General features: G+C 40.4%; 1 protein-coding gene across 1 annotated transcript; it reads right to left on the reverse strand.

The window, feature by feature from the left end:
* Nucleotides 1-5,358: 5,358 nt before the first annotated feature.
* snrpa1 (small nuclear ribonucleoprotein polypeptide A') lies at nt 5,359-13,300 on the reverse strand. Its single transcript, XM_047362553.1, has 9 exons — nt 13,067-13,300; nt 12,509-12,656; nt 9,537-9,615; nt 7,386-7,432; nt 7,203-7,305; nt 7,005-7,084; nt 6,744-6,819; nt 6,141-6,234; nt 5,359-5,655 (listed from the first exon to the last, which is right to left on the reverse strand). The coding sequence occupies exons 1-9, from the start codon at nt 13,146-13,148 to the stop codon at nt 5,510-5,512; spliced, it is 855 nt and encodes a 284-aa protein (XP_047218509.1). The 5' UTR covers nt 13,149-13,300; the 3' UTR covers nt 5,359-5,509.
* Nucleotides 13,301-14,169: the final 869 nt, after the last annotated feature.

The following is a 14,169-nucleotide window of genomic DNA, read 5'->3' on the forward strand; positions in this document are numbered from 1 at the left end:
GGTTCCAAGCTGACCTGAGTGGTAAATATAAGACTGAATAGAAATAGTATCTGTATCAATATGGTTGTCTTTGTGGTGACCTGTCCACAGTTTACCCTTCCTTGTGCCCATGTCATTAATTCATGTTCAACCAATGTGAGCTGACAACATTTGTACTTTTTTTTTTGCTGACATTTTTATTTTTTGTTTAAGAAAGTATGTTGGGATGCATCATTTGCCAGTGTTAGCACTGTTGCGTTAGGGCACGGAGGTCCTGCGGTTGAATCTCAGACTGGGGTTTCTCTGCATGGAGGTGCATGTTGTCCCTGTGTATGAGCCTATTAGGGTATAAGTGTGTGTATGCATGTGTGTTGCCCTGCGATGGACCGGTGACCTGCCCAGAGTGTATTCCCCATGCCAACTTGCCCATTGACAGGAACCAGACCTATTAGGCCCTGCAAGGATAAGCAGGTCTAGAGAATGGATGGTAAAAGTATCATGGTGTGAGTACAATCACAACATATATTTCTACATAAGCAAGTAAGTAAGTACATTTATTTATGTAGCACCTTTCAAAGCTAAAAATCACAAAAGGCTTTTACAGAGTACAAATAAAATAAATACAAATATAGGCGTAATAAAATACAAAGACTGTAGGAAAAGCTTAAAACAAAAAGTAGAACATTTAACTAAAAGCTTGTCTAAATAAATGTCTATGGCAATATCCAAGATCACAATTTGCCATTGACCCAACAAAACCGGGCTTATTAGTTCCAACAACAAAATGTATCTAAAAAAAAATGTGTATGTTACAATTTGTTCCCTCTGTGGTATTATTAATGGTGAGTGCAAACAAAAAGATCTAAATTATGCCTCAGTGCATAAAAAACATCCATCAGGCAGTCTGAAGAATATTTAGATGCATGAAGGAATAGTAACTACATGGTAATATTAGCAATAATTCAGCAATAATTAGAATGACCCTTGAGGATGAATTTTATGTTAAAGTCATATTAATTCAAAAATGTGTTTTAAAAATATTTAAGGAATTGTTTTAATATCCAAGAAATTGCAACATGGTCCACACTGGTCATTTAGGAAACTGAAGACAATTTGGCCTGATGTTGAGCTGTTTCCTGCTTCTCTAAGGAGGAGAAAGATTCTGGGCTTGTGTTAATGAATGGAGCATACATTAGTCCCAGTGACTGAGCTCCCTCAGTCCAGGATATTCATCCTGTAGCGCAAATGTAATCACCCAGATCTAAAGAACTGGATGCATCATTGTGTGATATTTGTATTTGACATACTCCTGTCTACCACAGCAGTCTTTTTACATCATGAGTTATATTGTAATGTCATATTATTTTAGCATTTCATATAAACCTAATCTAGCATAACCTTTTTTTGTTTTACAGCTGTATCATTTTGCCACTGCAGTTTTATTCTTCTGCTGCAGGAAAATCTGCACACTAATTCATCTTTGAGGCATTGGATTCTAAGTCTAGGAGTGTTGTTAGTCTCCTAATTTCAATAATAAGAACAATGATATACAGGTCCTTCTCAAAATATTAGCATATTGTGATAAAGTTCATTATTTTCCATAATGCAATGATGTAAATTTAACATTCATATATTTTAGATTCATTGCACACTAACTGAAATATTTCAGGTCTTTTATTGTCTTAATACGGATGATTGTGGCATACAGCTCATGAAAACCCAACATTCCTATCTCACAAAATTAGCATATTTCATCCGACCAATAAAAGAAAAGTGTTTTTAATACAAAAAACGTCAACCTTCAAATAATCATGTACAGTTATGCACTCAATACTTGGTCGGGAATCCTTTGGCAGAAATGACTGCTTCAATGCGGCGTGGCATGGAGGCAATCAGCCTGTGGCACTGCTGAGGTCTTATGGAGGCCCAGGATGCTTCGATAGCGGCCTTTAGCTCATCCAGAGTGTTGGGTCTTGAGTCTCTCAATGTTCTCTTCACAATATCCCACAGATTCTCTATGGGGTTCAGGTCAGGAGAGTTGGCAGGCCAATTGAGCACAGTGATACCATGGTCAGTAAACCATTTACCAGTGGTTTTGGCACTGTGAGCAGGTGCCAGGTCGTGCTGAAAAATGAAATCTTCATCTCCATAAAGCTTTTCAGCAGATGGAAGCATGAAGTGCTCCAAAATCTCCTGATAGCTAGCTGCATTGACCCTGCCCTTGATAAAACACAGTGGACCAACACCAGCAGCTGACACGGCACCCCAGACCATCACTGACTGTGGGTACTTGACACTGGACTTCTGGCATTTTGGCATTTCCTTCTCCCCAGTCTTCCTCCAGACTCTGGCACCTTGATTTCCGAATGACATGCAGAATTTGCTTTCATCCGAAAAACGTACTTTGGACCACTGAGCAACAGTCCAGTGCTGCTTCTCTGTAGCCCAGGTCAGGCGCTTCTGCCGCTGTTTCTGGTTCAAAAGTGGCTTGACCTGCGGAATGCGGCACCTGTAGCCCATTTCCTGCACACGCCTGTGCACGGTGGCTCTGGATGTTTCTACTCCAGACTCAGTCCACTGCTTCCGCAGGTCCCCCAAGGTCTGGAATCAGCCCTTCTCCACAATCTTCCTCAGGGTCCGGTCACCTCTTCTCGTTGTGCAGCGTTTTCTGCCACACTTTTTCCTTCCCACAGACTTCCCACTGAGGTGCCTTGATACAGCACTCTGGGAACAGCCTATTCATTCAGAAATGTCTTTCTGTGTCTTACCCTCTTGCTTGAGGGTGTCAATAGTGGCCTTCTGGACAGCAGTCAGGTCGGCAGTCTTACCCATGATTGGGGTTTTGAGTGATGAACCAGGCTGGGAGTTTTAAAGGCCTCAGGAATCTTTTGCAGGTGTTTAGAGTTAACTCGTTGATTCAGATGATTAGGTTCATAGCTCCTTTAGAGACCCTTTTAATGATATGCTAATTTTGTGAGATAGGAATTTTGGGTTTTCATGAGCTGTTTGCCAAAATTATCCGTATTAAGACAATAAAAGACCTGAAATATTTCAGTTAGTGTGCAATGAATCTAAAATATATGAATGTTAAATTTTCATCATGACATTATGGAAAATAATGAACTTTATCAAAATATGCTAATATTTTGAGAAGGACCTGTAGACACTTTGTCATGGATTTCTTTAGGTTTATTTCTGGGAGAGGTAGCTCACAAAACATTCCCTGACTCATCAGACTGGATTAAATCTGAATTGTAAACATCCTTGTTTAACAGTAATCTCATGGATACCTTTTATCTCCACCCATTAGTCAATGAAAGAACTGACTTGGGGATGTTTGCTGTGTGGGACCGCCTTGCCCAAAGGTACTGTTTTCTGTTCAGCTCCCTGCTGTGTTTAATTTCTTAGTTGTGCCCTGGTATTCCTTTAAGACTTTGATCTCTAAAGTCCTGGGCAAATACCAAGGGTTAGGATATCAGCTGGGAACAGGATGTGGCTGGAGCCACTATGTAAAGAGGTAACAGGCATCCAACGCAAATGCTTGATTGATGGGATTCAGCTTAATGTCTAGAGCTACCACCAGCCTAGCTGGGAGAATCTGACACGGACACATCCAACCACACAAAACTCACATACTGAAAAATTGTCACTTTATCCAGATAAACTTGTAAGAGACATTTTGACAGTCTTCCTAAAATATCCAGATGAAAATTCAACTATTTTGTTCTACTGCCTATGATTTTCATATGTCTAGGAGGCGCAGCTGTGGTCAGATGCGATGTGTGGCAGAAAACTAACATTCCACATCCCCCTGAACACATCATCACCACCATAAGACATGGTGGTGGCAGCATGGTGCTACAGGGATGCATAATGTCTGTAGGGACAGGGCAATGATGGAAGAATATCTGTTGTAAGCTGCACAAGACTTGAGACTAGGGTGGGGATTCGTCCTCCAGCAGGACAACACCCCTACATACACCCAGAGCAACCATGTTATGGGTTAGATCAAAGAAGATTAATGTGTTTGAATGGTCGAGTCAAAGTCCAGACCTAAATCCAGTTGAGCATCTGTGGTAGGACTTGCTGTTTTTAAATCTGACAGAACTTCAGGCATTTGGATCAAAAGAATGGGGAAAAAAATCAGGCTCTAGATGTGCAAAGCTGGTTGACAAATACCTCAAAATACTTGGAGCTTTAATACCAGAAAAAAATTGGTTTTATAAAGTCTAGACCCTCAGCTGAACGCAAATGTACACCAAACATTTCATTTTCATTTGTAAAAACAAAGGTAAACACAAAATAAACCAAGTATCGTTTTACCCCAGTTCACGATGGCGCTCTATGTTGTGTTGATCTATTGCTTAAACTCAATTATAGTTTGTGGTTATGTGAAAAGAAATGTAAAAGGTCTGATTATTTTTGCTCCTCTTCTAGTTTAGTTCACAATGAGTACAAACAGAATAACATTCCTGAGGAGCATACAGTTCTAACCACCAACAACTGTCTTTTTATGGCTAAATGGAGTAGTGTGAGCAGGACAAACTGTTCAGTTCAAATCAAAAATACTTTATTCATCCCAAAGGGAAATTAAATGTTGTTGTAGCTCATATTATCCAGGTCTGCTCAAAGAGCCGTTGTAGATGCTGATTGCTGTGGGCAGGAAGGATCTGAAGAAGCCTCTGACTGAAGACACTCAGTCTCATGAAGAGGATGCTCACGGTTCTCCAGAATGTTCTTTTTATGAAGAATGCCTCTTTGCACAATTCTAGAATAAAATGTTGCTTCTTGTATTTTCAGAGAACTTTTAAGTAAATTGAAAACATGTTATCCATGCTTCCCATTAATTTGTGTATGGTAAGAAAACTTTAAAATGACAAGAGGAAAAAAGCTAATTTCCCAGGCAACAAATACAAACATATTCAATATCAACCCTATCCTAGAGCACCCACTTTTTTGTTTGGACATGATGCATTTAGCAGCCGGCTATCTTGGGGAAAACATCCTTTCACCTGTGGTTTTGTGCAGCTATTGCTCAGCAGCAGAGACATGGAGCAATCTGTTAGGGAACAGTACAGTGCTTTGTCCAAGCAAGCTGAGAATGGATGATAGACAATGAGAAGACTTCATCTTTTAGTTAACAGAAGGCTGCATGATCCTGCGAGCATATGTAAAGGGACAGTGGTGCCTGGAGGAAAAAAACTACTTTTAATCCAGTGTCTGTAAATCCTGTAAATAAACCACAAGCTCTGCCACAGTAATTAAACCACTGAACTGTTGATTTAGCTCACAAATATTCCTGTCAAAATCTGATGTATCTGGAAATGTTCAGATATTGTTGCTAAAATGTGGATTAAGTCAAACACAATGCAGCAATGATTGCAGAAGAAAAATAAAGCGGGATTTTATTTGACAAAACAATGTCGTTTCACTCAAAGAAGTACAAGAAATCTGTTTAATGAGTCAATATACAAAATAAAACAGCACACCTATGTGCCACACAAGAAATCTGAAAAAAAAAAAATCAAATTCAGGATCCATTTTCATGTGGCTCATCCTCCATATCTTCCTCCTCTCCTTGGTCCCCGTTATTCGTGCCATCTCCGTAACCTTCACCCATACGTGCCTCTGCACTATTATAGTCTTCCTCTTCTTCCTCTTCCATATCACTGGGGTCTGAGTTAACAAATGAACATAAATGAGATGATCTCTCATCACACAAAAGAGATTCTGAGATTCTTCTTGGTTTTATTGTGATTGATAACAGAAGTGAATTCAGTTCTTTAGTGACGTAATGACAGCGTGCAGCTCTACATTAAGGTGTCATAATGAGTAATCCCTGACGACACATTTTTCAGGAGTATAACAGGTGTGGATCAGTTACAGACTCACATGGCTATCTTCTTTAGCAACGCAGTGATGGAAAATTAGGTCACTGCTGATTCACAAAGATCTCAAGAAAATGATGTTCTTTTAAGTCCTGCATAGATTTTAGCTCCCTCCATAGGCTAAATATCATTAATTAAACATGACCGAGGATTTATAATGTTTGAAACATACTTTCGTATTTTGTACACAGCTGTGTTCTCAAGGTTCTTTAGATTCTATTACATATTTCTACTATTTTATAAAACAAAAAGTCATAAAACAGCATTACGGACCTGGTCTGAGATCTCGTCCTGGAATCTGGCCAGCCTGCAGCATGCCTTTCAACCTTTCCACCTCTGCCAGCGATGAAGCATGAGAGATGGCATCCTGAAATACAAATTCTAAATGACTGCATGTTTAAGGCACCAAACCGGAGCTCGGCTACTAGGTTCAGGGCGGTTTCTATTCCTCTCATTATTTATTTGCTTTGATTTTAGACATCGTTTAGCTCATCAGCGTAGAGTACTATAGGCACCAGAACACAACAGGACACAGAGGCAAAGGTTTTGAAGTCTGGCGTGAACATATCAATGCATATTATTAGAAACACAGTGAAAGGGCGTTAATTGAATGTTTTTTTCCCTAATGTTATGAGTCACATGCTGGCTGCAGACTCCTACAGATTTTCAACACAAAGCATTTACCCTGAATATTACTGATATTTCTATTGCTGAGACTAATTATAGAACCTACATAACATGTAGAGTGATAGTGTATGGATGCAACCTTTAGACAACCCGAGTACATAAAAAAGCCTGAATTCCACACATTTCCAGATGTGTAGAAATCATGTGACTGATTGGGGAGAGACCATGGGTCACACTTGACAGACTGACCTTGATAGCTTCCACATCAGCTTGAGACGGCCCTGTCCTCTTCTTGTCGGGCTGTGCAGCCCCACCGGGAGTGAATCTGAAAGGAACACAGTTCATTTAGACAATGGCCTCCTGCCCCTTATCTGTGTGATTGGGACAGAGTACACATTGCAATGACCCCATAACTACATGTATTTTATAGAATATAAATACTACTTTAGGTCTGCGGCAATGAAGCACTTCATCAGGGATCCTGAGAAACTACTGTTTAACAAATCTCACGTTTTGGTTCGCCTGGCCATATCCTTAGCGAGCTGAACGCCTCGTTTGCCTTTGAACATTTTCTCTGCCTCCTGCCGTTCCTGGAACAACACACAGTTGGAGGAAAGTTTTTATTCATGGATACCTTTTCATTCATTGCACTTGGTGATCTATTCAGAATCAATAACATCAACAGCTTTTGGATTTGCCACAATTTACCTTGAGCTTTACTTTCTGAAAATCGAGTACACGGATCTGGGGAATTTTGTTGATGACGTAGAGCCTATAATGCTTCTTGTTTGTCACAGGGTTCTTTAACAAGCTATAAAATACAGAAAAGATTGTGACGCATGTCTGTATGTTGATGGCTTAGACCCATTAGAACTATATGTGAAAGCATACCTGAGAAGGGTTAACGTCTTCACTGAGGCCAGGAGGTCCAAATCTCCCTACAGACAAAAGGAGAACAAACAAACAGAACACACAGTTCTGTTACATGAGCAGATGTTTTTAAAGTAGCTGGTCACAAAAGATGGAAATAAATAGACTTTACCTTTACAACCTGCTTAAATTAGACCCTAAATTCCTCATGCCATGAGTATATTTAAAATGACGAGTCTGCCGACACCATTTTACATAAATCCAGCTACAGAAGATTTGACTTCATCCTTAATGTAGTCTAGGGGGCGCCATTGTGGATCTTCTGCCACCATCTCACCCTTTCCTAGCACCCTCCTTTGTCTCCCCAACCCTCTGTATATCCTCCTTCACTACATCTACAAGCACAGCTAAAGAAAAATAAAATAGTGTGGAAAAAGTTCAATATTTTTGTCAGTCATTTGAGGAAGTGAAACTCATATAGATTTGTTATATTTGGAGTGAAACATGCTGTAAGGTTCTCAGTCAAAATTCGCTCTTCATCCAAAGGACTTTCAATTCAAGGCTAGAGACGGAGCAGTTCAGGCTTTTAGGCTGTTTGGGCGGTGCACAGATGCAGTCGTCCCTCTCATCTGAAAAAAGGACTTTGAAACACCAAGCAACACTCCAGTTCTTTTTCTTCTTAGACCAGGTGAGACACTTCTGCCAATGCCTCTGGTTCAGGAGCGGCTTGACTTGTCTGTAGTGGCTCTTGAGGCGTTGGTTCCAGCCTCAGTTCACTCCTTGTGAAGCTTCCCCAATTGGATTTTGCTTGACAATCCTCTCCTGGCACATTTTGCTCCCACTCCTTCTCCTTTCACTCAACTTTCTATGAATATGCAACAACTTTTCACAATATTCTGAGACACAGAATTTCAGGTTTATATTACTGAAGCTTTAATCATCAAAATTAGAAGAAAAAAAGTCTCAGTTAAAACAAACATGTAGTCCTTTTCCCATTTTTGGCAACGGATAACTTAAAACCTTGTGGTTTAAAAGCAAAGATTAAAAAAGTTCTCTGGGGCAAAAAAAGGTTTAACAAAAACAGTTAGAAGAGCAGCAGAGGTTAAGCTAAGTTTTAATTCAATAGCCTCTTATGATGACATTGTTGTAAATAAGTGCTATATAAATAAATAATCTGAACTGAAACTATCTCTGTAGTTATGCTGCTATAGGCTTAGGCTGCTGGAGGACATAATAACCACTTTCACCCTCTTTGCTACATTCTCATACTACTCTCTAATTTTGCATTATTTGCTGTTATTTCAGCTTTTAACTTTGTTCTCTCTTTTCTCCTCCTAGAAGCTACACCTGGACTGGCTCTATGTCTACATGTGACACCTTTCTGGAGGGGGGCATCATCCGAGCTTCTGCTGGCAACAACTTAATGCTCACCTTCTACTAATGATCCACATGGCCCTGTCTTTTAGTGTTTAACCCTTTCTCTCTCCTAGACATGGAAATTGACTGAGCTTCTACTGTAACTATCTCTATGTTCTCTCTTTCAGACTCTAATCTTGAAAACTGGCTCAGAGTTTATCTGTTCTTTCTTTCTAGGTGAAACGACTAAAGGAGCTACATCCATTAACATTTACTTTTGCTTCCCAAAGAAAGTACTCCTGGATCAGTGCTTCTGTTCTTTGTGTGTCTCTGCTCTGTTCTCTCAAACCCCCAGTCGGTCGTGGCAGATGGCCGCTCACACTGAGCCTGGTTCTGGTTCTGCTGGAGGTTTCTTCCTGTTAAAAGGAAGTTTTTCCTCTCCACTGTCGCTACATGCATGCTCAGTATGAGGGATTGCTGCAAAGTCAACGCCAGTCACTGTTCACTGTCTCTACATGCTCATCCAGGAGGAGGGAATGCTGCAAGTCACTGACTGGATGCAATCTGCTGGGTTTCCTTAGATAGAAAAACTTTTTATCCAATTTGAATAAAAACTGAATCTAACTGAACTGTTCAATGGTTACGATTAATTGGAATGTATGAACCTGACTGTTGTGAAGAGCCTTGAGACAACATGTGTTGTGAATTGGCACTATATAAATAAACTGAATTGAATTGAATGTTTGCTCCGACTTGGTTCCCCCTCACAGATACTCCAAACAGCACAGATTGGGTCTTCTAGGAAAAGTTACTCACCAGCTCCTGGATGCTGTTGTTTGTGAGCACCAGCTCTCTGAGACTTGGCAGGGACTGCTCCAGATTCTCCCCAATCCGACTGGAGGAACACACAGCAAGATGAGCAACACAAAAGAAAACAATTTCCCTACCCTTGATTAACAGCTGCCCCTCGTGTTAGAAACAAGAGGCTGCGTCAGATCTCATCAGATTCCATCAGTCTGGGTAATCATAGCAGAGCCAATCACCGGCAGCACAAACTAGCAGGTTATTTTAACAAATATCTAACATTTGATACAAAAATGATTGACTACAAAGAAGAAGAAAAGCATAGAGATGTTTGAGAGAAATTTCTATGATCTTGTTCACACCCAGCACTAACATCTGTCCTGAGCGATCTGATCAGGTCCAGACAGCACTGGGTGCAAGTGTGGAAGCACTAGGTAATAGAACGCTGGCTAAGCACAGGTCAAATATCACAGAGGACTTCCTGTTCATCTAACATGAGGTCTACTCTTTACAATAGGAACCAAATCTGATCCCCTCACATACCCATCAGGTCCAACACCAGCCCACTGTGACACCTGTGCGGCACACATGCTGAGTAGGACTGCAACTAACAATTGTTTGGTAATTGATTAATCTGTCAACTATTTTTCCGATTAATAATCAGATAGCAAAAGGTGCTAAATAGGAGATCTGTTACTGAATTTGTACCAGGTGAAGCTAAAGCTTTGCCACTTGAGGAGTTCTGGATAGAGCATATTTACAGATAAAGGTTTTTCATCTTAAATGCTAAATGTATATATCATTTGTACAATTTTTCCCTAATTACTGCTCTGAGTGGGTTGTTCTTTCAGCAAATGGTATGCTTTAGAGTCTGTGTATTCCAGTTAACAATTATTCGATTACTATATCAGATGACAATTATTTCAATAAACGATTTATCTCCATTAATCTGATTAATTGTTTCAGCTCTAATGCTGAGCAATAAAACTATATGACAACCCAACCTGATGCAATCTCCCAATATGAGCCTTTACTAATTAAGATCAGCAAATACCCTGTATTGCCAAAAGTATTTGCTTCCCTGCCTTGACTCGCATATGAACTTAAGTGACATCTCATTCGTAATCCATAGGGTTCAATATGACGTTGGTCCACGCTTTGCAGCTATAACAACTTCAACTAATCTGGGAAGGCTTTCCACAAGGTTTTGGAGTGTGTTCATGGGAATTTTTGACCATTCTTCCTGAAGCACATTTGTGAGGTCATAGACTGATGTTGGATGATAATGCCTGTCTCTCCGTCTCCGCTCTGATTCATCCCAAAGGTGTTCTAGTAGGTTGAGGTCAGGACTCTCTGCAGGTCAATCAAGGTCATCCACACCAAACTCTCATCCATGTCTTTTTGGACCTTGCTTTGTGCACTGGTGCACAGTCATCTCCAAACTGTTCCCACAAATTTAGCACCTTGGAAGTGTCTTAAATCTCTTGGTCTGCTGAAGCATTCAGAGTTCATTTCACTGGAACTAAACGGCCAAGCCCAGCTCCTGTAAAAACAACCCCACAGCATAATCCCCCCTCCACCAAACCTTACACTTGGCACAATACAGCCAAACAAGTATTGTTCTCCTGGCAGCCGCCAAACCCAGACTCATCTTTTAGATTACCAGATGGAGAAGCGTGAATCGTCACTTCAGAGAACATGCCTCCACTGCTCTGGAGTATAGTGGTGGCGTGCTTTACACCACTGCATCCGACGTTTTGCATTGCATTTGGTGATGGATGGCTCAGATGCAGCTGCTTGGCCGTGGAAACTAATTCCATGAATCTCTCTACGCACTGTTTTTAAGCTAATCTGAAGGCCACGTGAAGTTTGGAGATCTGTATTGACTGACTCTGCAAAAAGTCTGTAAGTCTGCATTGTCCTGCCAGCTCTCCGTCAGTTTTACTTGGCCTACCACTTCCGGGCTGAGTTACTGTCGTTATAATACAACGGACAGTTGATTGTGGGATATTTAGGAGTGAGAAAATTTCACAACTGGAACTGTTGCCAAGGTGGCATCCTATCAGAATACCACGCAGGAGTTCGCAGAGTTCCTGAGAGTGACCCACTCGTTCACGAATGTTTGTAGAAACAGTCTACATGTATAGGTGCTTGGCTTCTGTGGACATAGAAGTGATTGGAATAGATGATTTCAATTATGGTTTACTATATATTACTCTTCAAAGAACCAGGGAGGTCCATCTGTGAGCCACATAGTCTTGCTGTGGTTTTATAGACTGTAAATATGTGAAACTACAAGAGCCACAGGCAGACCTGAAAGGGCTTCCGTCTTTGTTTGCTACTAGATTTTCAGCAAGCATTCAAGTAGCTTTAGCTTATAAAGGAATGAGTTCTAACCAGCAGATCGTTTAGAAAAAGGTCCTAACTTATTATCTTTAGTCTATCTCCTTCTCTCCTGTGTTGGAGGTAGAGCAGATCTGTAAAGACGATGCATATTGGTGAAGTGAAATGTCTCCATCATCTGATCTTTAGAGACATGGACTGACTGCTTCATTCAGAATGTTTCAGCATGCTAGGTCACCAGGTCATACATCACAGGGGAACGATATAGTGGCCACATCACAGAAAAATAATGTTTATGTTATATGGTTGTATATAAAAATTATGTTACATGTTGTATTTATTGGCTGCCCTAATTTTAAATATCAGTAACAGACAGAGTAACATCAGATAATCCTTTACTATTAAACTAATGGTGTCTAATACATCTATGAGGTGTCATGGGAACCTTGGTTGGATTCTCTTGGCACTGCCTGATAATACCAGTGATCCATTCAACATGCCACTACTTCCATGATGTGATCACCTTATTAGATCATTTCACATCGATGTCAGACACATGCCAGTGAGGATAAAGTTATTTGAAAATGAGCATCTAATGACTTCAATCAGACATGTTTTGAGTCCAGGCCAAACTAACTTACCAGATTCTGTTGTTGTTCATCAACAACGTTTTCAGCCTTTTGAGCAGAGGGAAGCCATCTAGTTTCCTCACTTCGTTGTCAGAGAAATCAATGGTGTCAAACTGGTCCAGAGTAGCTCCGAGGTTTTCCAGTACTGGGATTTTATAACCTTTAAAGTTAACCACAGGAAAGGGTGGTAGAACAAATGCGGTCCAGAAACACACACACATTTAAAGTGTCTTATTAGTTTAGTCTTTCACACAAACACATCAGGCCTTGAGCTTTTTCATTTAGCATTTAAATCCACGTTGGAAACTACGGTAACTCTACTGCTTGTCGTTTATCTCTGACAACTTTGACTTCCTACCACCATGCTAGCGTTAGCAGGCCAGATTCCACGGATTAGCCAACAATATTAAACAAGTAGCACTGCCGTGAAGTAAAGCACCTATTATAAAAGCTTTGTAAGACCTAATATTTAGTCCGGTGTCGGGGTTAATCCTACAGTAATTTGCGCTATCTGAATGGAGTTAAAGCAACGAGGCCTGATGCTGCTGTGAAGGAACCGGTTAAAGTTACCTCGCAAATCCAGTTCTCTATCTCTCACCGGGTTGGTGTACTGAGCAGCTTGCTCTATCAGCTCTGCAGATAGTTTCACCATGCCGAAAATAAACCCAGACTTTAGGTTGAACACGTTTTTTTTTTTTTACAAAACTAATCAAAACGTGTCGGTTTCGGTGTCACACACACTACCGCCAGAACAAAGATTTCTTCTTCGTGTTTTTATTTTCTTCTTCGGAGGTACGTGGCGCCTTTCTAAAATCCATATTACAGCCACCTACCGGCCTGAAGCGTGGACATAAATACACGGTTGATGTAATTGGATGGCATATATAACGAATAGTAACATTTGACTCTTATTTTTAGTGTGGAATCTCCAACGTGATTCCTCACTGAAATATTAAAGGCAGAGTTGTTGTTTTTTTTTAGTGAGATTCGGTCCTCGATAGTTGATATCCTACCTGCAGTGAATAACTAAAACAGATTAGTAAAGTCCAGAAAAAGACGACTTCTGCCAAGTTATTAACATAGCAGAAATTAAATTACATTTATTTATCTATTTCATCTCAATAAATTTTACAAGACAGACAGGTCCAATTTATTTTCAATTCAAATTCGATTCAAAAATACTTTATTAATCCTAAAGGGAAATTAAATATTGTAGCTCATATTATGCAGGTTTCTTCAAAGAGCCATTGTAGATGCTGATGGCTGTGGGCAGCAAGGATCTCCTGTAGCGGTCTGTCTTACAGCAGATCTGAAGAAGCCTCTGACTGAAGACACTCTGTTGTTGTAGGACAGTCTCAGGGTCCACCATAATGTTCTTGATTTTTTGAAGAATCCGTCTTTGCACAATGATCTCCAGAGGTTCCAGAGGAGTACCCAGAACAGAGCCAGCCTTCTTTATTACCTTGTTGAGCTTTTTTAAGTTCCTGGCTCTGATGCTGCGACCCCAGCAGATGATGGCAGAAGAGATCACACATTCCACAACAGACTTATAGAAAATATGCAGCATATCGATGGAAACACCGAAGGCCCTAAGCTTCCTCAAGAAGTACAGTCTGCTCTGTCCCTTCTTGTAGACAGCTTCACAGTTGCATATCCACTCCAGTCTGTTGTCC

This window comes from Girardinichthys multiradiatus, chromosome 4, assembly GCF_021462225.1.
Source record: "Girardinichthys multiradiatus isolate DD_20200921_A chromosome 4, DD_fGirMul_XY1, whole genome shotgun sequence".
Lineage (NCBI taxonomy): Eukaryota > Metazoa > Chordata > Actinopteri > Cyprinodontiformes > Goodeidae > Girardinichthys > Girardinichthys multiradiatus.